The sequence below is a fragment of the Amblyomma mixtum genome, chromosome 7 (genome assembly GCF_055824585.1).
Source record: "Amblyomma mixtum isolate Tamu chromosome 7, ASM5582458v1, whole genome shotgun sequence".
Lineage (NCBI taxonomy): Eukaryota > Metazoa > Arthropoda > Arachnida > Ixodida > Ixodidae > Amblyomma > Amblyomma mixtum.
Genome location: NC_143018.1, coordinates 30,447,045 through 30,474,643, shown reverse-complemented (window position 1 = coordinate 30,474,643; position 27,599 = coordinate 30,447,045). Strand labels below are relative to the sequence as shown.

Below are 27,599 nucleotides of genomic sequence, written 5' to 3'. Positions count from 1 at the left end.
AGAGAAACAGCAACGATAAATGAAAAACAATCGATAAATGCATGAATTTCGAGAGTGGCAAGAGCTCGGGCCTTCACACTTACGTCAGTAAAGCGTGTGATGCTCAGCTTTGTTGCAAGTGCTGCCTAGGAAGCGATGAGTGCAAATTGATGAAATTAAACTTCGATTCTCATGCAAGGGGAATACATTGAGGCAAAAGCTTATTCAGCGTTTTTTCAGCATTGTGTTTCTTTAATCATGCTTGAAGAACGGAGCACAAGTAAACGCCATTTTTCCCACCTGTCTAGAACAAAACCAAAATTCAGGACTCCTTTTCTCTGTCCAAAATGACAGCTTTGGCTATTCCACCTTTATTAATTACTTTTCACTGCCTCCCAGGCCTACTGACAGCGACTTCAGAATGGGTGGGATAATCTATCTTACGGCCTACCTGCTGCTTTTCGTAATGACTGCGGAACCAGTCCACATCGACAGCTCGGATGGAGGCTATAAGGAACTGCTGGTATCCATCAGCGAAAGAGTTAGTCCCGACGAGACTATCATTGACAACATCAAGGTAAGCAGCGTTTCCTTACTCTACCTCTGTCCCCTGTCACTTTGGAGCGTTTGTCCACAGCGCATTGTTTTTGGCATACAGCTAAAGAGCGATAAGAATAAGTGCCAAGGGCCGCTCAAAGGCAGAACAAAAGGCAGAATGAACTGTCGGAGCGGCGTCGTGTGAAGGCGAGGAAGTGGTTCTATAGAAGAACAATGTCCCTTCGCCTCTTCATTTTTTTTTCTAGTTTACAATATTTTCGTGGAGACACTGTTTCTTTTTTGGTAACAGTGATGGAAGTGAACGATGTCGGACTTCCTGTGGAACACCATGGGTAAGCTGCTGCCACCCACAAAAACATTCTTGATCTCCCGTGAGACGCAAGCACCCAGGCCACCGTGCTGTATTGGGCAGCTACTGATTGCTTCAGCTGATGACGACTTCATCAGAGTCCTCAGCAAGAAGGCTAGACGAAGTCTGCGCATACGAGAGGACTTGTCGTCGTCGAGTTCGTCCCCGACCACCACACAGCGAGGATCGTCGGCACCTACTGTCCTCTTTGTGCCAGATAACCCCACTGACAATCTCAACGACATCAACAGGCAAGCCACGTCAATGTTCCTAGACACTCGATTCCCGGCAGCAGTACAGACCTAAGGATCAATCGTTATAGTAACGCCGTCACTACTGATGTCACAGAGGGGAACGCGCAAAATTGTTTGAGCATCTTCAAAACGTTTGGCGGCAACAGTGTTCGTTCCCATGTCTTTCGGGGCAGCGGAATAAAGGCAGGCGTCATTTACGACGGCGACATGGCCATACGTGCCTCCGACCTGCCCATTGTGATCCGACCAGTCACCGACGGCGTACCAATAATGCAAGCTCAGCGCCATGCTAGGACAAAGTGCTTAAATTTGACTTTCCAAGGGGACTGCATTCAAACGGACGTGAGGGCTGGGCATTTCCGGCACGTGGTCAGGATAGCCCCGCCGTGGTGGCTCAGTGGTTACGGCGCCCGACTGCTAACCCGAAAGACGCGGGTTCGATCCCGGCCGCGGCGGCTGAATTTCTTTGGAGGAGAGGCCCGTGTGCTGTGCGATGTCAGTGCACGTTAAAGAACCCCAGGTGGTCGAAATTTGCGGAGCCCTTCACTACGCCGTCCCTCATAGCCTTAGTTGCTTTGGGACGTTAAACCCCAATAAACCAAACCAAACCAGCCTCTCCAATGCTTGAAATGCACCATCCCCGGATACGTGAGTAGTGTGCGCAAATTCTCCATCTGGCGCCCAAGGTGTTCTCCACACATCTGCTATGATTGCCTGCCAACAGTGCAAAAGTGTGGCAAATGCCGCGGCGCTCATTCCCTGCCTCAAAGGATTGTCCTTGCCTGAAAAGGGAACGGGCGATACTTACTCAAACTACAAGTGAGAATTCCACGCCCAAAGAGGCTGTCTTTAAGGCGCGACGGCGTCGTTACGCTTGTCAAAGATCTTTTAGGAATTTGTGATTGTTGGGAAGGCTGGTCCAGGAAAATCAACTGAACCTCACCTCCGCATGCGGCTCTAAACAACGAGAGCCATGTGAGTGGTGATGTAGGGACAGTGGTTGCAGACAGGGCTGGGACATTCCTGCGGAGCTACACACGGCTGCAGATATCATGCAAGTATTAAGCCCCCAAAAGACTCGAGCCTATCGCTATGAAGCACAAGGACGATCTCCGGTCCAAAGGCGGGGGCAGCATGTTACTTCGCCATCCGTCCCGAAGCACTGCACCCGCTCAAGTGAAGGAACAGTCACAGCTCGCCCAGTGTGCTGACCCTCCTGTTGGTCGGGCCCTAGCCCAGGCATCGGTGCAAGTCCACCCGGCAGGCCGGTGCCACTTCAAACATTGCAGGACTGGGAGACCTGACTACGCTCTGTGGACCCGGCAAGACAAAAGATCGTCGCCAGCCGCGCGGCTAGCATCATAGCGTCATGGACCTTTAGGCATGAACGTTTTAGTGTGGTGGGGTCGGGCGTCGACCCAGGGGCCTGGGAGGCCCGAATTACTGTGCACAATAAAGTTTCTCTCTCTCTAGAACACAAGCACGTGAGTGCAATTCTGAAGACTTTCGTCAACACCATGCATGTGCTGCTTTTCAGCGTTCACACCACAGCTGCACAAAATCACTGCAGGAGAGTTATATCGCCGCGAATATTTGTAGTGTTTGATCATTCTTAAAATCTTCAGACACGCACCTGTATCGCTTTAAGACTGAACTCCATGTACGCGAAAAAGTAAGCGACGCGACGAGGGGGCGCTGCGACGACGGCTGGCTGTCGCTCCGTTGCCCACCGGCCAAGCTCCATGCGTTGCGACAACGCGAACGCGAAATGGAAACGACGATCAGTGTTGCTGGCATAATACACCGCAAAACTGTTTGCGCCTATAACAAGTCACATTATTTGCAAGGATTGAAATTTTGGACAAAAAATGCCAAATGAAATGTGTTTACAGCTATGTCATTGCATGCCATTGTCACGGGCGCCGCCATGGTGCCTGAACGTGGGACCCACACCTGTTTGAACCTGGCGCGCTTTAAGTCTAGCGGCGCTGCAAACACAAGCAATCTGGAAATCTGTGGTGTTTTATCGCTAAAATGTTGTGGTTCAGGCAAGTTCAGACAAAGCGAAAGCTTCGTGCGCATTTATTTTGCCATGAACGTGGGGCACAGCGTAGCGACAACGACGAATCGGTGGTGAAGCAAGAGGCCCGGCCAGAGCCGGCAAGAGGCCCGGTAGTGACGTACGCTGCCGGATTAGCAGCTATTGGCTAATCGCGTTAGCGACATCCGGGAGACGAGCGAAATTTTCTGTGAGTGCAGATCCGAGCGACACGACAAGCGACACGGGCATTTCGCTTCGCGCGACGGCGTCGCTCGTCGCTTCTCGCTTTCGCGTTCGCGTTCGCGTGAGTTTTCGCGTACATGGAGTTGTGATGCAAGGCGCGCCTATATTTCTCTCGATTGATCTCATCCAGGCAGAGCCGATTCTACTTTGTTCCAGAATGTTGTAGTAGGTTTCCATGCTTTATCTGGTAAGTTCGCTATAAGCTTTAAGGCCGAACTCCATGTACGCGAAAACACGCGAACGCGACAGCGGCAAGCGACGAGCGACGCCGTCGCGCGAAGCGCAATGCCCGTGTCGCTTGTCGTGTCGCTGGAATCTGCACTCACAGAAAATTTCGCTCGTCGCCCGGAAGTTGGTAACGCGATTAGCCAATAGCAGCTAATCAGGGAGAGTACTTCACTACCGGGCCTCTTGCCGGCTCTGGCTCTGGCCTCTTGCCGGCTCACGGCAAACTAAATGCGCACGAAGCTTTCGCTTTGTCTGAACTTGCCTGAACCACACAATTTTAGCTATAAAACAGCCCAGATTTTCAGATTGCTTCTGTGTTTACAGTGCTGCTAGGCTTAGCGAGTATGCGTCGTTTGAGGTCAGAAAGCGCGCGAGTTTCAAACAATTGTGGGCCCCACGTTCACGCAATGACATGGAATGATAAAGCTGTAAACACATTTTATTTGAAATTTTTAGCCCAAAATTTCAATACTTGCAAATAATGTGACTCTTGTTTTAGGCGTAAACAGCTTTGCGGTGTATTATGCCAGAAACACTGATCGCCGTCTCCATTTCGCGTTCGCGTTCTCGCAGCGCATGGAGCTTGGCCCGTGGGCGAAGGAGCGACAGCCAGCCGTCGTCGTCGCCGCGCCGCCTCGTCGCGTCGCTTACTTTTTCGCGTACATGGAACTCACTCTTTAAAAAGATCACCGCCGAGAGCATTCTGTTCGACGTCCGCCGAGCTCGCCTGTTGCTACGCCGCAGCCGAGTCTTTCACTTCTTTGTGGGCGCATGTCAGCCCAAATAAAGAGTTCCATTTAGAACCCACTCTCGCTGTTTTCCTGCTTGCCGGGCTGCAGTCACCACTACGTAACATCTGGTGTAGGCGCTAACGGATGTTCTTGTCTCCCTCACCCCCTGGGAGCCCTCAAAGCAGCCCGGGCCGTCTGGAAGATCTCGAGAAAGCCGCAGCAGCCGTCCAAACGGAAGACGTAGTGCGAAGGAGCCGGCGTCTCTGGAGGCGATCGCCTGAATACGGGCTACTACCAGACCAGATGCGAGTAAGGACTCTTCAACGGCGACGTAAGCCATGGCTACGACACCAGCCCCCATTATTATGCGAAGGATATTACTAGAGCTACACTACAGCCCGTCGAGCGCGGCGGTGGAGCTACCATTGACCTTTAGCGTGACCACGTGACACCACGTGACAACATGACGTCACAGCAGAGGAGAGATGGGCTGCCGGCTCGCACGGTCGGGCGCGGCGGTGGAGGCTCCACATCAGAGGCGCGGCGGCTGACCACGTGACAACATGACTTCACAGCAGAGGAGAGATGGGCTGCCGGCTCGCGCGGTCGGCCGCGGCGGTGGAGGCTCCACATCAGAGGCGCTGCAGCTGACCACGTGACGCTACAGCAGCGGTATAAAGCTGAGCTTGCCTCGCTCTCCGGGCACTTACGAGGCGGTCAGGTGTTGGGATGCCGCCTAGAAGCAGGGCTGATTTGAACGAGAAGCGAAAGCTTCAGCGTGCCACAGAGACCGATGAAGAGCGGGATGAACGTCTGGCTAAGCGGCGTGCTCAGTATGCGGCTCGTCGACAACGTTCTACAACAACTGAAGAACAAAGCGAGGAACTTTACCAAGCCTAGCCATCAATATGCTTCGCATCTGACTAGGCTTAACCTTGGCTAAGCCTCAGCCATTTTTTTTGCACCAGCCCCGACTACCGCCCACGTTAAACTCTTCACCGGGCGAGGATCGTGAGAAATGGCTATGACAGTTTGAACATTTTGCCGTGTCAACAGTTGGGACAACCTTACTAAAGTGACTAAAGTAAGCCATGTTTCCTTCGCCTTTGAAGGACCAGCGAGAATTTGGTTCGAAAACCTCGAAGCTTCTCTAGTGGCGTGGCAATCATTCAAGCGGGAGTTCCTGAAGGCATTCACAAGCTTCATCATAAAAGAAAGATCTCAGCTGATTCTACAGTCACGCATCCAACACCCGGACGAGGCAGTGACCGCATACGTAGAAGACATAAAGCGCCTTTTTCGACGAGTCGATCCTGACATGACAGAAGATAAGAAGATGGAGCTTCTGATGCGTGGTGCTAAAGAGGCACTTTTCGTTGGTTTGACCCGCAATCCACCCAAGAACGTTGCTGACTTCACCAGCGAAGCAGCCACCATTGAGAAAACTTTAGAAACACGAGCCCCACATTTCCGTCGACAGCTCTAAGTGACCTCAACAACTTTCTCGGATGGCGCAGCATTCGGAGGCAACCTGCGGGATGTCCTCCGCGAAATAGTACGGGAAGAGTTGCATCGCCTATTACCACATTCAAACCAGGCTCAAGTTGCGACCCTTGAAGAAATCGTACGCGAAGAAGTGCAACATGCGCTTGGCACCCCGCCATCTTCAGCTCCAGCTCAAGCTCCAGCCTGAACCTACGCCGCTGCAGTACGCAGACCTCAGCCCTAACAAGAGAGCCGAAGTCTGCCTCTTCGACGTGAACCAGCTGCTCCCGAACGCCGCCCCCCTGCCCTCGCCCGCCCAGCTTACGAACGATGCCCAAGCCCCAGGAAGTGCGGCGCCCGAGAACTTCCGCCAACCGCCCGCTGTGCTTGCATTGCGGTAAAGCCAGTCATATTCTTCGTCACTGCCCGTGCCGCCGTATCGGTCTTCGGGGCTTTGCCTTTGACGCGCCACAACCAAGCTTAGGCCAAAGTCTGCAAGAAATCGACGAGTACCTCGTCGAGAGGAGTGTGCGCCGAACCGCTTTTCGCGCTCACCATCGCCGTCAGTCTCGCATTTCGCGCTTCCACGCCGCAGCTACGCAGCCGCGGTACGACGAAGGTCTCCCAGCCCTCCTAGGGGAAACTAAACACAGCAACCTCTGGAGGTAGGTTGTTCACGAGCGAAACGCCGAAGATCCTCCAACAACCATACGGCATGAAGAGGCTGGCGCCGACACGCCGACGCCGCATGCAACGCAACCACGACAACGCGAACCGTCATCAAAACTACGCCGCCACCCAGAAAATCTTCGACGACACGCTGTACTCACGGTTCACATACAAGATGAAGCTGTTACCCGAGGCCGAGGACCCCGTGCAACGCCAGAGCCAGGACATCCGATTTAGAAGTGGGTATCGATGGCCGGAAATTTACCGCTCTAATCGACACAGGAGCCGATTACTCGGTGATAAGCGGCACATTCGCTGCGCATCTGAGGAACGTCACGACCGCTTGGGACGGCCCACAAGTTCGCACTGTAGGGGGCCACCACGTTATGCCATCCGGACGATGCACAGCGCGAGTGGTGCGGCGGCATTGCTCCCGCTAAGTGATCATAGGCATCGATTTTCTCAATGAGCATCAAGCGATCATCGACCTGAGATCCAAGCTCATCGCGCTTTCCACGTACGAGGCCATCCCTTCTATGATAACTGAGGAACATCACGTTGCCTTGAGTGTACTGGAGGAACAAGTGAGTGTCCCACCCTGCTCAAGCGTCATCATCACCGTAGGTGCCACGGAAGTCGATAACACTGAAACCATCATCGAGGGGAACATGCAGTTCCTAATAGACCGATGAATCGGCATCGCAAGAGGCATTGCACATTTCCGCAATAGCCAGCTGAGGTACTGCTGACTAACTGCAACGAAGAATACTGGCACGTTAACAGAAGCACGACAATTGCTTTCTACGACGTAATGTGCCCCTTACGAGACTTCTTTGCCATCTTCTACCCATCAGTAGAAGATTCACCTGACCAAGAGAACTCGCCCCTTTTCGACATCAGCCCAGCCTTGCCCCGGAATATGCAAGACCAGATCAGCGATCTGCTTCGAAGCTACAGCGAGTGCTTTTCGTCATCGACGAAGGTCCGACAAACGCCAATTGCCAAGCATCGCATTATAACTGACCAGCACGCGCGTCCTCTTCGTCAAAACCCATACCGAGTGTCGCCGCGAGGACGACAAGCCATCTGGGACCAAGTTGAAGAAATGCTTCGCGACGACGTCATCCAAGCTTCAAAGCGCCCCTGGGCGGCACCGATTGTTCTAGGGACCAAGAAAGACGGCGCACGTCGATTCTGCGCTGATTACCGCCGCTAGAACAGGACAAAGAAAGACGGCCATCCCCTCACCCACATCGACGACACATTCGACCGGCGCTGCAGCGCTAAGTATTTCTCATCGGTGGCCCTCAAGAGCGGCTACTGGCAAATTGAGGTCTATGAAAGAGATAGCGAGAAGACCGCATTCATCACACCAGATGGCCTCCTCAAGTTCGAGGGGATGCCGTTTGGTGTCTGGTCCGCAACAGCGACATTTAAGCTAGTAATGGTTACAGTGCTTGTTTGGCCGGGTCCTCAGAACGCTGTACGGCCTCACAAGCCTCCCAAGTGGTAAGGTGCTCCCGGCCCCGCGGGGTAGGATCCGACGGGCAGAGGAAAAAGATATGGTCGAGAGTGGCTTTGGGGTGGTGGCAGAAGGTACAGGAGGGGTTTGTGTGGACTTGGTGATAGCGCGAGCGTATATGAGCAGACGGTAAAGTGCGTGTTTAGAGCCGCCTCCAAGGTGTCTGATGATAATTGTCGAGAAATGGATGGGGTGGAGGGTAGACCCGACGCTCGGCTTTGCAGGCCTGCGTCATTTCACTGAAATAGTGCACGCGCTCCCGCGAGAAACCCAGATCAGTGGCCGCCGGTGCCTGGTTGAGAGAACCTCGGGCTAAAGCGTTGGCGGCCTGGTTCCCGGGATTCCCGGAGTGGGCAGGCACCCATATCAGCTCCATAGCGTGGAGCGGGTGTGCAGCAAGGGAGTTCAGTATACGAAATGCAGGGACGTGAACTCTCCCGCGAGTAAAATTTAGTATGGCAGGTTTAGAGTCGGATAGGTTTGGTTTGGTTTAGGGGGTTTAACGTCCCAAAGCAACTAAGGCAATCAGAGACGCCGTAGTGGAGGGCTCCAGAAATTTAGACCACCTGGGGTTCTTTAACGTGCACTGGCATCGCACAGTACACGGGCCTCTAGAATTTTTCCTCCAAAGAAATTCAACCGCCGCGGCTGGGATCGAACCCGCCGCGGCGCTTGAATTTCTTTGGAGGAGAAATTCTAGAGGCCATCATATATCGGTCCCCTGTGCGTGTGATGGCTAGGGCAATGGCGGCCTCTTTGGCCTCCTCCGAAAGGGCGGTGGGTAATATGTGAAGGGTGGCAATCGGAGGAAGGGAGGGGTTTGTAATGGCTACAACCGCGTCCTCGCCCGTGCATGCGGCGTCCACCCAACCGACATACGGCTTCGAACAGTACTAGGCGCAGTAAAATCATCCAGTCTAACCTTAGAAGCAGAGAAGTGCCACTTTGCTCATGAACAGCTGCTTTTTCTAGGCCACATCGTCAGCAGGGAGGGAGTACGTCCAGACGCTCAGAAAACAGCTGTTATCGCAATGTTTCCACCGTCGGCGTTAAGAAAGCTGTGCGCAGATTCCTCGGTCTGTGCGCTTATTACCGATGATTTGTCAAGAATGCTTCGCGCATCGCTGAGCGCATCGCAGAGCCACTGACCCACCTGACGAAGGCAGACGTGCCATTTGAATTGAAAGCGCCGCAAGTGGTAGCCTTCAAGAAACTTCAGCGTCGTTTAGAGTCCCCACCGATCCTCGCGCATTTTGATGAAAACGCCGATTTTGCAATTCATACCGACGCAAATAGCGTGGGCCTAGGCGCTGTCCTCGTTCAGAAAACTAACGGACTGGAGGAGGTAATCGCATACGCTAGCCGTGCCCTGTACAAGGCCCACGCTAATTATTCGGGAACTGAGGAGTACCTTGACATCATCTGGGCTACATCGAAATTCCGCCCCTACCTGTATGGACAACCGTTTCAGAAGGTCAGCGATCACCACGCACTGTGCTGGCTTGCCAGTTTGAAGAAGTCCTCCGACTGCCTCGATCGATGGAGCCTGCGCCTCCAGGAGTTTTACGTCACCATCATCTACAAGTCCGGGCGCAAGCACCCTGACGCCGACTGCCTGTCACGAGCCCGTGTAGATGCACAGCGGCTGGACGACGATGAGGACGCCTTCCTGGGACCCATCAGCTCCAGTTCTTTTGCACAGCAGCAACGCTCGGACTCTGACCTAAAACACCTCATCGATTACTTGAAAGACAAGGTTTCTTCAACCCCTCCCCCCCCCATCGTTCAGGCGACGATTGTTTTCTTTCTGTGTACGGAATGATGTCCTTGTGAAGAAGAACTTGAGATAACAAAACAGTCTACCTCTTTGTTGTACCTGCGAGTCTGCGCGAAGAAATCCTGCAGGCTTCACACGACGAGCCAACAGCAGGACATTTAGGGTTTCCTCGCACCCTCCGCCGCGTTCAAGACAAATATTACTGGCCCCGACTGCCTGCCGATGCCGAACATTATGTGAAAACCTGCCGAGAATGTCAGCGACGAAATATCCCTCCAATCCGACCAGCAGGATTTCTGAAACCCATTGAACCCCCCTCAAGGCCCTTTCAGCAGATCGGTGGGGACTTGCTTGGCCCTTTCCCGATGTCAGCATCTGGAAATAAGTGCATAATTTTAGCGACCGACCAAGTGACGCACTACGCCGAGGAAAAAGCACTACTGAACAGAACAGCAGCATAAAGTCGCCAAGTTTTTCGTGCACTGCATTCTTCTGCGACACGGCATCCCCGATGTGCTCATCACGGACAGAGGAACAACATTCATGGCGGAACTGACGCAAGCCATCCTGCGTTACAGCCAAACCAAACATCGGAGGACAACTAAACGCCATTCGCAGAACAATGGACTGACCGAGCGCCTGAACAAAACCATCGCCGATATGCTCGCCATGTATGCCGATGCCGAACACAAGATCTGGGACGTCATCTTGCTTTATATCGTATTCGCCTACAACACCGCAGTGCAGGAGACCTCCCAGATGACGCCTTTTAGGCCCGTTCATGGCAGGGAGGCCAAGGCCACGCTAGACACCATGCTGCCCAACGTTACCGAAGAAGATAACGTCGACGTCGCCGCCTACCTTCAACACGCAGAAGAAGCCCGAAGACTTGTCCGATTAAGGATCAAAAACCAGCAGAGGACTGACGCCAGACGCTATAACCGACGAAGACCAAACGCGGAATAAAAGCCAGGAGACCGAGTCTGGGTTTGGAAGCCCATTCGCCGCCGTGGATTGAGTGAAAAGATTTTGCGTCGCTATTTCGGCCGTACAAGGTTATTCGTCGGCTAGGTGAACTGGACTATGAAGTCGCCCCTGACCAAATGACTCTCTCCCAGCGACGGCGCGTACGGCCAGAAGTTGTCCATGTCGTCCGTCTAAAGCCATATTATGCGCGCGAATGGACGCTGTGTTTCCACACTCAGGGTATCTTGTCTCCGAAATCCGTTTTAATTGTTAGTAGTCGCCTTATGTTCTTATGTTCTTAAGTCACCTTATTTTATTTGTTCACGTCTTTTCAAGTGTGTTTGTCTTGAGCCTGTAGACATCTTCGCATTTGGTGGAAGCAATATTCGAGTGTTGCTAAGATGGTTAAGCTACTGAAGGTTAGTTGTATGGAGTGTGAGGCGTCGGTGAATTTAAAAGAAACGCGGTTCGATTCGGTGGAGGAGGCCGAAGGCGCAGATTTTATGTGCAAATTCTGCGTATTAGGTGCACGCCTGGACAGGGCTGAACAGGCGAACAGCGAACTAGTGCTAAGGATGGATGCTCTAGAAACAGAGTTAAAGATAGAGAGCGCAGAGAAGCGCAAGCTTCAAGAACAGCTTTGTCAGTTGGAGTCAAAAACGGCTGACACCGCCATTGGAAGCCACAATGGCGGGCATTCGAGCGCCAGCCACGTGGATGGGGCTTGCAGTGGCATGGACAGCGAGAAACCAGTAGGTAAGACATGTTCAGGCAGGAACAGCTAAGCACAGGTGGCAGCTGGGAAGTCGAGAGGCGATACTGAGAAGGGGAACGAGCTAATTCCAGGAAATGAGGTCACAGTCGCTGATAAGAGGCAGCAAGATCCGGAAGTTAGGAGGGAGGGGCAGAGTACGCTAGTGCTTATCGCTGGTGACTCAAACATGAGGCGCTGCAAAAGAGCTATTCTGGACTGGGTGAAGGGTGATAGGCGGGTAGCAGTCGGGGTGTTTCCAAGAAGGACAATGGACGATGTTCTGAGAGCGACTAAAAGTGAACTTTCCGAGAAGGCTGCAAGGCGTAACTTGGTAGTGGTAGCGGCGGGGCTAACTGATGTCCTGAATGGTAACGCCGCACAAGTAGGGAAAAGATTAGCTGAGGGAGTTGACGGTATAAGGGCGATAGCACAGCAAGCGCAGATCGTGGTGTGTACAGTGCCGGAGGTACAAGGAAGGAATGTAGAGGTTGCTAACGACGTTGTGAATCTTAATCGAGAGATAAGGCAGTTAAGCCTCGAGAAAGGCTTTGAGGTGGTAGACATAAACAAGGAAGTGCACAGAGCAGGTTTGGGCAGAGACTTTGGACGAGATGGCATCCATTTCAGAGGAAGGGTAGGAGACGAGATAGGCTGGCGCCTGGGAGGCCGAGCGGTAGCTTTTTTACGGGGTCCACGGTGGCTCAGGGCATAGGGGTAGGTAGAAGCGATGTAGTAAAGGTAACAATGACGCTGAGCCCAACAAAATGGCCACTAGGAGGCCCAGAAAGAAAACTACGAAAAAGAAATTTAACGCCAGGATCAGTTACATAAACTTGCAAGGGGGCAGAAAGAGAGCGAAATGGCTAGAAATAGAACAGCAGTTAAAAGACGAAGCAGTAGGTGTGTACGCTCTATGCGAGACACATCTGAGGGATCTAGAAGATCCACCTTTCATCGATGGCTATGTCTGGGAAGGGTGCAACAGAACAACAACGGAGGAGAAGGGAGGTGGAGTAGGTATGCTGATACATCAAGGAACAAATTGGCAAAGAATAAAATCAACTCTAAAGGAACATGCCTGGGTATCAGGTACAATTGCTGGCAAAATGACATGGCTAGGGGTAGTTTATTTAGGTACCGGGGACAAATGCAGGCAAAAAAACAAGGATCTAGTTAAGTGTCTCAATGACCATATAAAGCAGATTGGAGACGGTGTCGATATTATTTTGCTTGGAGACATGAACGGCCACATCGAGGATCTGGATGGATACACAGATTGTAACGGGAAGTTAATGCTAGACTTGTGTGAGCGGCACAACCCAGTTATTGCCAACAGAGAAACTAAATGTGAGGGACAAATCACGTGGGAATCCCGTAACAGGCAAACAACCATTGACTACTGTCTAATGTCGCAGGGTATCTATAGCAAACTCGCAATAATGGAAATAGAAGAAGAGGGGAAGTACAGCCTAGGAAGTGATCATAAATGTATTAGTCTACAGTTTGGAGCCCTAGTCAAAAGAGAAATGCAGCGAAGTCAAAAAGACAACGCAAAATTAAACGATGGACAAATAGCGCTAATATCAGCCGAAATAGAAGAAGCAATCGAGAAACGCCCCATGGCAAAGTGGGATTATAATAAGTTAGAACTCTCACCGCTACAAAAATGAAAGAAGTGAAAGGAATAAACCGCTGGAGAGGAAAGAGGAAGCCACGAAGCTGGGGGAATATGGAAATTAAGGAGGCCATCTAACAACGACGGGTGGCTTCAAGGGAACACAGAGAAGCAAAGAGGGCGCAGTTATCTGAAGAGGAAATAGGCGAAATATGGGAATCTAATCGACAAAAGAAAAAAGCAAGTTCAGGTCCTAGTCCAGGCTAAAATGAAGCAGTACTCTGATTAATGGCTGGCTGAAGTTCGCGAGGCAAATAAAGGGGGGCCAAGAAAATTCCGGAACCATATAGCCTGGTTGGGAAAAACAAATCAAAGAACGCAGGAACAGATTATAGATGCTGAGGGAAAATGTTTAGAGGGAGACGATGCTGTGAACTACATTACGTCATTTACAGCTGCGTCTTTTAGCAACGAAAATGGGGTAATCTCCCCACGTGAGGCGGCAACACAGGACAGCACAATAGAGAACAGCTTAGAACTGACTAGTCTTAACTGGGAAAAGGCGGAAGCGAATATTCCTAAAACCACATCCGCAGGGATACACGAAATTCCAATTAAGCTGATTAATGAACTTGGCCCAAGAAGCAACGAAGCGCTGATAAAAGCATTGGAGACAGTCATAACAAATCAGCAAATTCCGCACAGCTGGAGACAGAGTAAAATGAATTTGATTTATAAAGGGAAAGGAGATAAGATGAACATCAAATCCTTCCGTCCGATTACGATAACGTCTGTTATGTACAGGCTGGCAATGCAGGCGGTGAAATTAAAAATGCAGTCGTGGGTAGAAGCTAATCGGATACTCGGAGGACTTCAGAATGGGTTCAGAAGGGGTAGGCGTTTAGATGATAGCCTGTTCGTGCTTACCCAATGCATAGAAATAGCTAAGGCGGAAAATAGACCTGTTTTTAGCCTTTCTGGACATAAGCGGTGCATACGATAACGTGAAGAGGGAACTCCTGTGGAGCATGTTGAAAGATTTAGGTGTCGGTCAAAAACGAGCTTTGCGGGCCATTGGAAACGTACCCTACACGGAAAGCACTGCCCTATATTTTACCAGATATAGCATTCTTCAGGTAAAACAACTGATTAAACAAAAACTATCTCTGGAAGCGCTACGCCAATACCGTGCAGATACACCGAAATTTCAAGAAAGCTATCAAGCTAAACAGTCACCGTATGAACTAAGACAGAGCGAAATAGTTAGGGCCAGATCACGTACAAACTATGGCTTACAGAGGTTATTGTCGCAAATACCACAACTCTTCAACAAATACCCTGACATATTAAACTTAAGTTCTGTTGTGTCTCCTATTCAATTGAAAAAGCAAGTTAAAGCAATATTTTTATCTGAGCAGGAGGTGCATGGGTTAAACTCCTGAGCCAACTCTTGGTGCTATTAACCTGTATTATGTTGTATTATCATCGTGTACTACAGGTCATATTCCGTTACTTATGCACACTGGATTGCATTTCACATTCTCAATTTTTTTTGGTGAAACATTTTTGTTTACTAATAAATTTGATGCAGTACATAAGAAAATGTTTTTGTATTATTATAGTTCAAATAAGTTATTTTCCTTTTTTAAGACGGTGTGTATCTGTATCTTTCTGTATTCTGTATTGATGTGTTTTACTTTGCTCTGCTTATGATGTGTAATCATGTACACTTGTGCTGCTTGTGCTGTCAGGGGGGCATAGCCTAGTCAGGCCCCATCAGGGCCTTTTTCTATTGCCTCCTGAGCCAATTTGTACCAAATTGTCTCAAATAAAAAAGAAAGAAAGAAAGAAATAAAGGTAATTGATTTTCTACAGCAAATCTATCGAGATAATGAAGTTGAAATTACATGGGAAGGGAAAAAAAGTACCACAACTGTGGGGGTGCTCAAAGGATTAATGCAAGGTTGGCCTCTATTACCGCTGCTGTTCATGCTTTACGTGATAAATATGGAAAGAAAGTTAGAATAAAGTAATCTAGGTTATAACTTGTCTTACAGATTAGGCAGAAATGTAGTTGAGCAGAAACTCCCGGGTTTAATGTATGCGGACGATATTGTACTGTTCTCAGATAGCCAGGAAGATTTACAAACTTTGGTTAATTCCTGTGGAGACGAAGGAGACGCTCTAGGATTCAGTTTTAGCGCAACTAAATGAGGTGTGATGATTTTTAACGATACAACTGACCAGGTGCTTACAATACAAGGCCACGAAATACCCAAAGTGGCAAGTACAAATACCTCGGGATATGGCTAAACGAAGGGCAGATATACACGGAAAAGAACGAACAGGCTCTTAGGGCAAAAGGACGAAGAGACGCCGGGATAATGAAACATAGAGCATTATGGGGGTACAACAAATATGAAGTACTGAGAGGTATTTGGAAAGGAATAATGGTGCCGGGACTTATTTTCGGCAATGCGGTTCTGTGCTGAAGGGCAGAAGTTCAGTCGAGATTAGACGTAAATCAGAGAGCTGTTGGAAGATTAGCACTAGGCGCCCACGGCAAAACCACAAACGAGGCAGTACAAGGGGATGTGGGCTGGGCATCGTTCGAAGCACGGGAAGCTAGGAGTAAAATACTAAATCAAGAACGCCTGAGGAAATTGGACGATAACAGGTGGGCAACTAAGGTATTTAAATATTTATACAGAAAGCGTTGACTCGCAGTGGCGGAAAAGAACTAGAAAACTAACCAGTAAGTATGCCGGTCATGAGGACGGAGAAAGAAAGAGCATTAAACGACAGGTTAAAAACGCGGAAGTTAAAAATTGGATGAATTCAATGGAAAAGAAACGTAGTGTAGAACTATATCTATACTAGAAAAGGCAGATCAGGAAAGAATTTTTCTATGATAACTCAAGAGGCAGTGCCCTACTTTTTGAAGCTAGGTCAGGGTGTCTTAGAACGCGCACCTACAAAAAGAAATTTAACGAAGAAGATGACACATGTCCAGTGTGTGGTATATCTGTGGTAAGAACACCTCATAATCAAATGTGATGGTATCCATCCGGATGTCGATGCAGGCGCAGTCACTCTTCCTGAGGCCCTAGGATTTAAAGATAACAATGGTCATGTAAATAAATCTGCAGCGGAAGTTAGCAAAAAGCGATTGGAGGATTGGTGGCTGAAAAGCAGAGATGTGACATAAGGTTAGAATTGTAGGAAACCGTAGGTAAAGATGATGGCGATTCTTAATGAGAATTGCCAACACAGTAAACAAAAAATAATAAAGAAAGAAAGGCTGAGCAGGGTGGCGATTGCCACCACCCCGTTTCAAAGGGGGCGCTCTTATGCATCCATCTATCGGGTCGATGCTTCTTTGAGATGGGAGTAATGCTGCGAATCTTTGTAGTGTTCGTTCATTCTTCAAAGCTGCCAACACGCCGCTTTATCGCTTTGTTTGTGCCGCAAGACGCCCCTTGATTTATCTCGATTGATCGCATCCAGGCGGAGCCCATTCTATGTTGTTCGAGAATGTGCTGGTAACTTTCCAAGCTTTATCTCGAACTTTCGCTATCGGCTTTAAAAAGAGCACGGCCGAGAGCGGCGGGCATTCCGTTCGACGACCGCCGAACTTGCCTGTTGCCACGCCGCCGCCGAATCATTCAGTTCTTTGCTGGCGCAAGCCAGCCCAAATAAAGTTTCGTTTAGAAGCCATTCTCGCTGTTTTCCTGTTCGCCTGAGTGTAGTCACCACTACATGACAATATGTCCAATTCAGTCCTTGCAGCTCTCCATCAGCACCCGCAATGGTGGCTCCTCCATCCTCATCGCTCCGAGAAGTCGGGACATATCTCACTTGCTCATCCACATTATCATCTGCAGAGGCAAGCAGCCTTACTGCAGGATGGAACGCCTACGCTGCGTGACTGCCCTGTGTTTAGCGTTGAAATACTTGTGTTCTACTTAGTTCATAGCGCGCGCGACAGCCCTCATGGTGTGCAGGCTCTAGCTGTGGAGGTGTAGGAAATCCAGCACGTGTGTGTTTGTTGTGCTTGCTACAGTACGCATTTCTCTACTTGCTCTTCTCCTATTTCTCCATAATCCGCAACGTCCTTCTGGTGAACCTCCCTGGTATTCATCTACCACTTCTCTCTCTCAGCGAGCCGTCCTGCAGCGATTACTCTGCAAAAGTACTAGCGCGGTTTTTCTTAGTCCATACAGGCGCCATTATTCAAATAATTTCGTCATGTGTCTTTCAGTAGATTGTGATGCGCTGGCTTTCCTTCAGTACGCGCCAATTTTGTGTTTTTTTTTGCAATATTATTATTATTCCGATAGCACTGAATGTCCCGTTCATTAAAAAAGCTGGCGTCCGTCCATCCAAGTTACGAGCGCAGTGAGCCACCCTGTCAAGTTCTGCTCAGCCCATCTGTACTCAGCCTTCCGAAGGCATCCTGCCCAGCGGGTTGTGGGTAACGTGCCCACCATGACAGATGGCAATGAAATTAATTCAACAGCCGGGGCCACCCCCCTGTCACTGGACATCAGCTCATTGGTCGAAAGACAGACAGCCTCGGCGAGAACTATCTGTGCAAAAATAAGCCTCACGTGAGCTCCGAAAGACCAACCCGACTTCCGCAAGATCACCAGTGGCTGTGTTTTTTAACAGCCACCTGGCGGGGCAGTGGCGCATCGCTCAAACCGCTGCGCCATGCACTGCGCCAGTAGTGGTAAGAGGACTCCCCGCGTTCTATGAAATTATGAAAAAGGTAAGATACTTACACGGGAGGGATCTCTAATGCCATCGCATTGTAATCTGAAGGGTAGTGTACGTATGGTTATGCAGAAGGAGCTATTTTCCTAGTGTAAAGGGAAAAAATGACGCCTTCATGGAAGAAATGGCCCAGCGCGTTTGGTCAATGCTAATTCTCTCGTAAATGAAAATGAGCATGCCTTTCACCAGAGTGCTCCTTGCGGTACTTAAAAGACCGAATTTTAAGAGGTACGGTATTGCACAGAAGAATATGGGCCACGCTTTTGAGGTCAAAGTCTTCTTAAGCGTTGCATAGCGAAACTTGTTGAATTCCAATGGCAGATCGGGATCAAGTTTTTCTGCCCGGTTTGGATCAGTCGTATTCCAATGGTAAAATGGGAGCGCGAGTTGTATGTTCCAATGGCAGATCAGGATCAGGCGTAAATCCCGGATCGCTCCGTGGAGCAACGATACTTGATCCGCTGAAATCGGCAGATTTGACCGGAACCTCGCGTGACGTTTTCTTTTCCGCCGCGTCTGCTTCCTGTCGCGACCGGCAGCAGCCGCTTCGTTCCTGTCGTCGCTACGTGGTGAGCCGGGCGAGCCGGGACAGCCGGGCACTTTCCAGTCAACAGTGGACAGCAATGATCTTGTTTCGAGCCGTGCGGCACTGATTTTGCTTCATGGAAGTGAAAGTACCGACTCGGGCACTGAAAGCTCACAGTCCAGCAGTGAAGATTCGTCTGAAACGGACAGCGAGTGTGGAGCTGCCGGCCTGTATGCCTGCCGCCGGCGTCAGAAAAATGCGCTAATATTCTTTGTTCGCGTTCATAACAAGCCCTGGAGTAGAGGAATGTAAAAAATGAATCATTTTTGAGGATCGTTGGGCAATACCGAGTCACTGGTAGAACTGATAAGTGCGATACAAGCAAATTTCTTCCTGATGCCCAGTGCGGCTGCCCTGCTGTCTACTAGCTCCGCTGTTGGAGGCGTCGCAGAAATCGATCATGTCTTTATTTTATTATGAGACGAGGAACACAGTAAAACGGTGACGCGAGTAGCAACTTTACTACAGCGCTGGCCGGTTCCGAAGTGCCCTCAGCTGCGGCATCGATGAAAAACAGTTAGGCTTAGCGACGACTACGGCAGCCAGGGAGAAACGTTGGCCAGGGGGCACCGCAGTTCGTCGGTCGGCGTGTCCGAGGGCGGTGTCGTTGCCGAAAGCTCTACTGTCTCGCTGATTGGTTCAGCGGCTTGCGTCTCGCAGTCGCAAGGCTGGAAAATTGAGCAGCGAGCGACTGGCCTGCGCGTCGTCCGCCACTTCTTTCGTGAACGCTAGGGAGATGCTCACTGGCTCTCTGAAGAGCGCGGCCGCATACTCGCGTGTTCACGGAGAGTGGACCATCCTGTACATACGCTTTGGTTTTGGTCTTACATTACGGCCTTCGTACTACCTCTTTTTTTGTTTCGCCGAGACGGCGTGTGTCAACGCGGAGATCGCGCCTCGCGCAACTCCTGTCGCTCTCGAACACGAAGCTAGCAGGGCGTCCGCTCCGGCGGCACGCCTAGCTTCCGCGGCTCGCCGCTGCGGCGCTGGCGTCGCGCTCCCGAGGGAGCACTTGCATTCCAATCGCAAAATTGGAGGTGGCGAAGCTACGCGCTCCGACGCGTCTCGAGCGGAGCGGAGGGAGCATGGGAGGAGGTGGCAGCGCCAGCGCTGCCTTCCAATTTTCGCCGCCAGAGGGCGCTTCCTGTCGTAAAGGTGCTGGATTGCTGCAGTTGCCCAGCCAAGCCTTGTGTTGTGCACTGTGTTTCGCTTGCGTCTGCGCGTTTCTTTGGTTTTGTTTGCGCTGTGATTTGAGCAAATGAACTGAAAGTTGCAGGGACTAATCGTGCTTAAGTTGCTTTAGTTCAGTTGCCTTGCCAAAACTTGGTTGCCCCGAACACGAGGCAGCATGCCAGGCTGTGGATTGTTGTTTTATGTTTTGCTAAGAGTTACGTTTTATGCTAAAGGGCTAAACAAAGACAGAGAGGCACGAAGGCAACGAAAAAATTGTTGAAGTTCAGACACTGCAACCAGTTTGCTAATATCAATACAGTGTTTTCCTTTCTGTATCTGTATAAAGTGCCTTGCTTAAATGGTATGGCTGTGTACTGTTTCTAGGCGCTTCTCTTTATAGCTGTTGATGAACGGTCTCTCCAGCGACCAACTTCAGATATTTTGTTCAGTTAATAAATAATTCAGTGTCTTGCTTACTTTGTACAAACTTTTAGCAGTGACCAGTTATTTTTACCTGCTTATTATGGCTGTAGCTTTACAGTTTGCAGTATATATTGTAGCCCTTTGTAGAAGAGAATCAAATCACTTTTTTGTTTTCGTTCTTGCCTTTTTTTCCCTTAAAAGATGGAACGAAAATTCGCAGACACCTGCATAAAAACTACTTCTGTATAAAGCGAGTTCTAACTTCCAAATGAAATGCAACGAGTCCTCTTCAGGCTGCATGTGTTCATTATACATGCGATCATCGCAAACAGATGCAACGTTGGGAAAGAGCTAGCCCCTGCGATTTTTTTTGCACATACACGACGCTATTAAATATTGTCTGATATCAAAATTCCAGTACGCGCGGTTGAACTGCAAAAAACATCGGCATAACATGTCCAGAAGTGTAGTACTGGACTGTACAACTGAAATCCCTTGGGTCGTAACCTTTGCAAAAGCTATGGATGCTATTTCCTAATACCAGTGTCACACGGGCGCTTCCGATCGCTATCGATCCGTTTGGGGTGAAAATTTTTTTATCGCGATTTAAGAATGGTCGCCGCTGTGAGGTCCAGCCACCTGGATACTGCTGGTTGAGCATGACAGCATGACAGTGCGTGCAACACCCTACGGTCGCGGTTGAGATGCGCGGATCGCAGTCGACTGAATTCGGATCGAGTAAAATCGTGATCTAAAGTTACCATGTATCAGCAACGAATCCGGATCGGAGAGTTTTCGGGGATACTGTGGCCGCAGCTGTCAGCCTTCGGTGTTTGTTTCAAGTTGGTAAGCTGGGCCTCTCGCTGGATATTCGGCATTTAATTTACCTTTCTTTTCCACTTCAGGGGTTCTGTACAGTGACGATGTACAGTGTACAGCGTGTTCAGTGTACAGTGGAAAGAATAAAAATTTTACGGATTGGATCTGGTAGTAAATCGGTACAACCATAGTACTTGTACAACGCATCGTCGGTCTCGCGGCGCTATCTCGGTTGATGATTTTCTAAGGACAGTGTTAGGTCGTTGAGTTTATCTTCCGTCGAGAAAGGTTTTGAACAAAAGTGCCCTCAAAGCACGGAGAAAGATTGGTTGCGTAGCGAAAAGCGCAGCGCATGGTTAGTTTCCAACGCCGGGCCAAGGCCGCGAACGCTGCGCGGTGGCACCTTAGCGACTGGCAGCGCCACCCTGCGGTGGCTTCGGGAAGGCATCACCACGGCGGCCACGCGAGCGCGCGCCCTCGGCACACTAGCCAGTATATTCTAGGCACTATACCGACGCGCTCCGTACGCGATCCGACGGAGCGGTCTCGATCTGCCATTGGAATTCAACATTAATGGCTGTTGCCTCATATTCAAATGACATTTGCTTTCGGTCTTGCATACGAAAGCAACAAATACTTGTTTCTGTTAGGAATCCTACAAAGGAGTTTGAGTGCCGAGGCTTGGTCCATTTGAATCTGCCCGCGGCTATACGTGAATCCATAGATCCAGCACCATAATTGCCGCGTAATTACGCTTTTAGTGTGGCGAACCATAGCTCATTCTTTACACCGTAGCATTGGGTAAATGGTAATAAGAACATGGATGGTTTGCTTTGGAACATTTATTTTAAGATATCAATGCTCATTTATAAATGTAGATAATTCTGCCTTTTCTAGTGTATATAATGATATATAAGAAAACATTACTTCTAACATGGGATTATTCACCCATGATTCTATGGTACCCAGATAGTTAAAAAATACCTAAGTTTCAGTTTTTTTTTACATCGCGGTCTAGATACAGTGCACTAAGGCGTGAACAGTGATACTGAAACCGAACCTGCTGAAAACATAGCACAGGTTTTATTGTGAACAAAAGACGTGCCTGATTGTGCCTGCAATATAAACTGGCGCTTATTGCCAACTGCTGCTGAATATAATCATTTAGGCGTGCCTCTTCTAAACTGTATTGGCATCGGGGTGTTGATAATGTTTCTGGTAAGAATTGGAAAATGTTTCATTTTCTGTGTCGTAATGCTAGGATTATTCAGCAGGTTTCCAGGTATTTACTACAGATAAATTAGATCCCTACTGGGAATTTGCTTGTACTGCGTGAGACGCTCCAACAAGTGTTGAAAAACTGTAATCAATGCCCCCTCCCCCTATATTCTAAAGACGCGTATAGCGTTGCGGGAAAATGAACATTTTTATGACTATACTAGGGTAATCAGACTAATCATGGCAATCATACTAAGGCTGCTTATCAGTGGTTAATAATATTTATTACAGCCTTGTTCGATAGCTGTATTATCTCGGGCATGTCACTCGATAATACTGGTCTAAGTAATAGGCGTTACTTATGCCAGGCAACTGAGGAACGAATGCGAGATATAGATAAAACTGGAGCCGGAGATAAGGAACAGGTAGAGGCTCGGTACATGCCCCGCCCCTAAAATGCGAAAGACACTAGGGGCGTATCTGCTTAGCAACAACTGACAATATTAGTTAAAATTTCATTCGAAGCGATGAGTGCATATTGTGAAAATGATGATGAAAATGCACAGGAACTGCTCAAAGCATCCTCCAAGTTCCTCCACAACGCAACCAGGGGAAGTGTGTACATAAAACACGCCACCATCGAAGTTCCCAGGACGTGGCCGACGAGGAAGAGCGCCCGGGTACTGTCGTCGAGCAAGTTCTACAGGAGCGACGTGCGTGTCGACCTGCCCGCGGAGCAGAACAGTGACGAGCCGTTCACAGAGCAGACGGAACAATGCGGTCTCCCGGGAGAATTCATCCATCTCAGTCCCGGATTCCTGGCTACAGTAAACAACTTCACGGCTAAGAAGTTGGATATCCCAGGTATATCAAGTAGTTTCTTGCAGAATACTTTCGCTTTTAATTCCTTTACGGCGCAGCCATTAATTCCGAGGAAGCCCAGCGGAAGCGCGTCCCATTGACTTTAAGCTTTGGAGGCGTACAGAGAGCTGGCCCTCGCATAGGGTGTGATTAAGGTTTTATTTAGTGTGATTGCAGACACCTGAGAGGCGTGAAGAAGCAAGGGTGACAGCGGTGCGGCTACGGTGGTAGGGAGAAGAGAGATAGTCTGAAATGAAAAGGAACGGAAGCCCACCACAAGCCGCTATAAAGGTGGCGAGGATGCGCTTAGAACCGATAGGTAGTGTGGCTACATCGGCGCGTTTCAGAATAGGGGTGTCCTATCGGTTAACGGAATAGAGAAATGGGAGCGCCATTGCGCGTGTACAGAACAATAACCCTCATGCCACTACCCCGGAGTCCGCCTCTTCCCTAGGCTTAGCGTTCTGCATGCATATGCGTATTAGCGTCCCGCTATTTCCCTGATCCTCTTATTCTTTTATGTATTCTAAAACTCCCTACAAACCTGACACTGCTGAGAATGTAGGCAGATGAGGCGTCGAGATTAAAAGAAAAAAGCAAATGTTACCACAGCGAAAGCGATGAGGAGTGAAGAAAGATGCTCGCAATGTGCTTGATCTGCCTTTATCGCTCTGCCCCCGGGCGCGTCCACATCTGCTGATATGAAGTGAGTCGCCGGTGCGCTTCTCGTAGCACGCGGACGTGTCTATGCTGTCAGGACAGTGTAGGAAGCCAAAGTCGGGATACAGCCGTCATGCCGCCGAAGTGAATGTTAACGGCAATGAAGAATTCGCTCGAAAGCGGGCTGTCCTTGTATGGTGGATCGAGCAAAGAGAGCACCACAAAGAGGTGAACTGTAGCGGGCAGAGAAATGACAATAGGCAGGGCGCAGCGAAGAAGACGATTAAAGTAGTAGTCTAAAGTTCTACGAAAGCTCGTCTGGTGAGGAAATAACACCATTTTAAAAGCACACACTCGCCAAAAGGAAGAAAATGGAGTAATACAAATGACGTTTCGCGACCCGGATGGTTCCCTTGTTGACATATGAAACGAACAGCGGAACGGCTGTGTTTGTACGCGTGAAGATCGTAGCAGTGAGCATGCGTATACTGCAGGCATGGGGCCACGTGTCCGATTAAGTGCGTGCGGTGTTGACAATGTGAAATGCCTCTAGGCGTAGACGGCAACATAGTGATTTCTCGGTGGCAATGATGTTGGCTGAGTCAGAGGCGATAGTGTGATTGGTGTGTTTTTGGTGATCTGCCAAGGCATTTGATTCAGAGCGACCCTTGGAAACATCGTTTTTGTGGTCCCTTAGCCGCCTCCTGTAGTCCCCGGATTCGCCCTGTATGCTGTGTCGCAATCCCGACAAGGAATTCTGTAATTGACACTGGGGTATGCAATGCGTTTAAGCTTGTCTTTTAACCGCACAAGTTGCTGTCTGAACTTGCTCAGACAGCAACTTGTGAGGGTAAAAGACAATCTAGAAAGCACCGCGGAAAGCTGCTGCCTGCTGTTCCGACAAGTTGCTGTCTGAGCTTGCGCAGACAACAGCTTGTGCTGGTAAAGGCAAGCTGAAACGCCCCAGATACCCCGGCAGGCTCAGACACCAACTTGTGCGCGTAAGAAACAAGCTTGAACACATTACATATCCCGGGGGTCATTAGAAAATTCTTTGTCGGGATTGCGACGCAGCATACATGGACGAATCCGGGGACTACAGGAGGCTGCGAAGGCACCACAAAAACGTTGCCGAGGGACGCGCCGAATCTAACCCCTTCGCCGCTTACCAAAAACACACCAATCGCACGATCGCCTGGGATTCAGCCGGCTTCACTGCCACCGAGAAACCATTAGCTTGGTGCAAGGCCGCGCTTCATTATGGCCACATTAGTTTATTTTAACTACAGTAGCGTGAGGTCACTGCGCGCATTCGATCAACGCGGAATTCTGAGTAAAGCTCCGAGCTCCCCACCCGCGCGTCCCCCGCGCGTCTGCCCGCTTAGCAGCGTCGCTATGACGGCCGGCTTCTAGCATTGTCGACCGCAGGCGTCCACCGCGGCACAAACAAAGCTTGCCAGTGGATCCGCGTGCCCCTTTCGCGGAAACATGGGAGAATTCCACGAAGGGCCCTTTTGTTTGCTGGCATTCCTGCCAGCACCGAGCATCGTGGGGCTCGTTTCCGCCCTCTGCCATTTGACTCTTCCGCGATGAGTGAGTAAATAACTCGGCCTGTCGCTTAGCTAGAACTTCGAGAAGCGACACGAAGGTGCGGTGGCGAAAGGAGAAGGGGAGAGGGCCAGGACGCCGATCTGGAGAGGGTGTGCTGAATGTTTTTTTTATATGTTTCTTCTTTCGTTTTGCCACGCCCTGGGCTCAATGTGCCCGACCTACAGGGGCTGTGGCTGCTGTACATTAAATTTTCATTGGTTAGGGAAGTCTAGGGCGGTCCTTCAAACATGACCGTACTAATTTATTTATTTGTGGAGCCTATAAAAATGCCAGCAAAACCATTGGACACCAGTCCAATCTAGCTAGAGATTCCGTGCTTGGCACGTACTTCTACAATTACCCAGGCTTTAACGTAGGCCTTCGGTCGTTAAGTAAGCTCTTGCACAGTATTTTCTCTGTGTAATATCAGTTCCTTTTATTTGGACTTTGCTCAATTCGTCTGTGTGATTTTGCTTCTGCAACTTTAAATTTTGCCCTTCGACATTCATGTAAATTTCTGCAGATATATTTCTTCGTCTCGTCTACATCATCTGCGTCATTGACCGCATCCTCCTTCATCACCATCGAGTAAGGACGTTTGGAGAGGCCGGTACCTCTCCGAAGAAAGGAAAGAACCATCTTGAATTTACTCTTGCCCTCTACTCCTAGACACATTTCACATTCAGTCAACTCCGCACGCACTTAATCGGACACATGGGCCGATGCTTGCAGCATACGCATGCTCATAGCAACAACCTTCTCGCGAACAAACGCGGCCATTCCGCTGTTCGTTACATATGTGAACAAGGGTCCCAGAACGACATTGTTTGATCGTGGTGGCCGCGTTTCGATGGAGGCGAAACGCAAGAGGCCCCCGTGTGCTGTGCAATCTCAGTGCACGTTAAAGATCCCTAGGTGGTCGAAGTTATTCCGGAGACCTCCACTACGGCACCTCTTTCTCTCTTCTTTCTTTCCCTCCTACCTACCTTCCTTCTCTTACGGCGCGGTTCAGGTGTCCGCCGATATATGTGAGACAGATACTGCGCCGTTTCCTTTCCTCAAAAACCAATTTATCTTACTCATTTACTTTTGGGATGTGTGTTTTTTTTTAATCTAGACGATTAGAGTGCGACGCTTCAGTCACACCAAGGCAGAACCATGAGCAGCTGGACAGCACAACGCTGTAGCATTGCTTACAGTGTCCCACGGCAGTGAACAATTTCGAATGGCGCTGCAGAATGTGTGCTCTGGGAGTGGCTGTGTATAGCCTGTGTGCAGCACAGCCTATAGGCCATTAGGTGTTGCCGTTGCTACTTAGCAGAATGTGGCAAGGAACCGGGAATTTTTAGAGCACAGCTCTTAGGCGCCCGTTTCTGCGTTTCGCGGCGTCTGCGTTGTCTGTTGTAACCAGCAACGGACAAACTTTAAGCTGTGAAAGAACGGAGCAGGAGCTTCGAAAGGAGAAAGTAAAATCGCAACGTCCTCCCCTCATTAGCAACCAGCGCGCCAGTGACGGGCGCAGCTGAGCATAGCAACCGTGACGTCACACAGTGATGGTAGAACGAGCGCGCGCGAGTCGGCGGTGTCAGCTACACCACCACTCCTTCGCCAGATGTCTCGTTGCAGTCGAGCACAACTGGCAGCAGTTTCCAGCGGAGCCCTGGACTAAGGGAAGCCGACCTTTGTACAAGCAGATGGACGAAGCCATCTGACAGCCGCAGAAGAAAGGCAAATGTAGAGCTTAATCAAGTTGTTCACTCACTCACTCACTCACTCACTCACTCACTCACTCACTCACTCACTCACTCACACTCACTCACTCACTCACTCACCCGAGTGAGTTATAGGATGGATGGAAACAACTTTATTAGACAAAAAAAAATCTTCCAGGGTGGTCCCTACTGGTCCAGGAGTCCACGGGCTTGTGCTTCACGTAAAGCCGGATCCACCAGCCATTTCTAGACGGCGGGCTAAACGGTCCGTAAAGCAGCCTCCGAGGAAGAATGGGTGGGATTGGGAATGGGGGGTACTACCTTTGGAGATGGACAATCCCAAAGGTAATGGAAAAGTGTGGATTTGGGCACGCCACAGGCGTTACAATCAGGAGGAAAGGTGGGTTGAAAGCATTAGAGACGGTGGGGTGAAATAAAGCAGATCGTCTGTAATTGTCGCCATGTGGAGCTGATATTCCCAAAGGTAGAGATTGTGGTGGTGGTGAAAAACATTTATCGTTCATTTAATTTTTAGAGAGGTGAAGGGGTGATTGGGGTAGGCCCTATTGGCCCTTTTCCCTTACAATACCAGGTGGAGCTCGTATCCGGT

At 49.8% G+C, this 27,599-nt stretch overlaps 1 protein-coding gene across 1 annotated transcript in view; it reads left to right on the top strand.

Annotated features, from left to right (window-relative positions):
- Positions 1-445: 445 nt before the first annotated feature.
- LOC149335524 (calcium-activated chloride channel regulator 3A-1-like) overlaps positions 446-27,599 on the top strand; it is a 187,185-nt gene continuing 160,031 nt past the window's right edge. Inside the window, exons 1-2 of the mRNA XM_089553954.1 lie at positions 446-556; positions 22,733-23,030. Of these exons, the coding sequence (XP_089410080.1) occupies positions 446-556; positions 22,733-23,030 (409 nt within the window). The remainder of the gene's footprint in view (positions 557-22,732; positions 23,031-27,599) is intronic.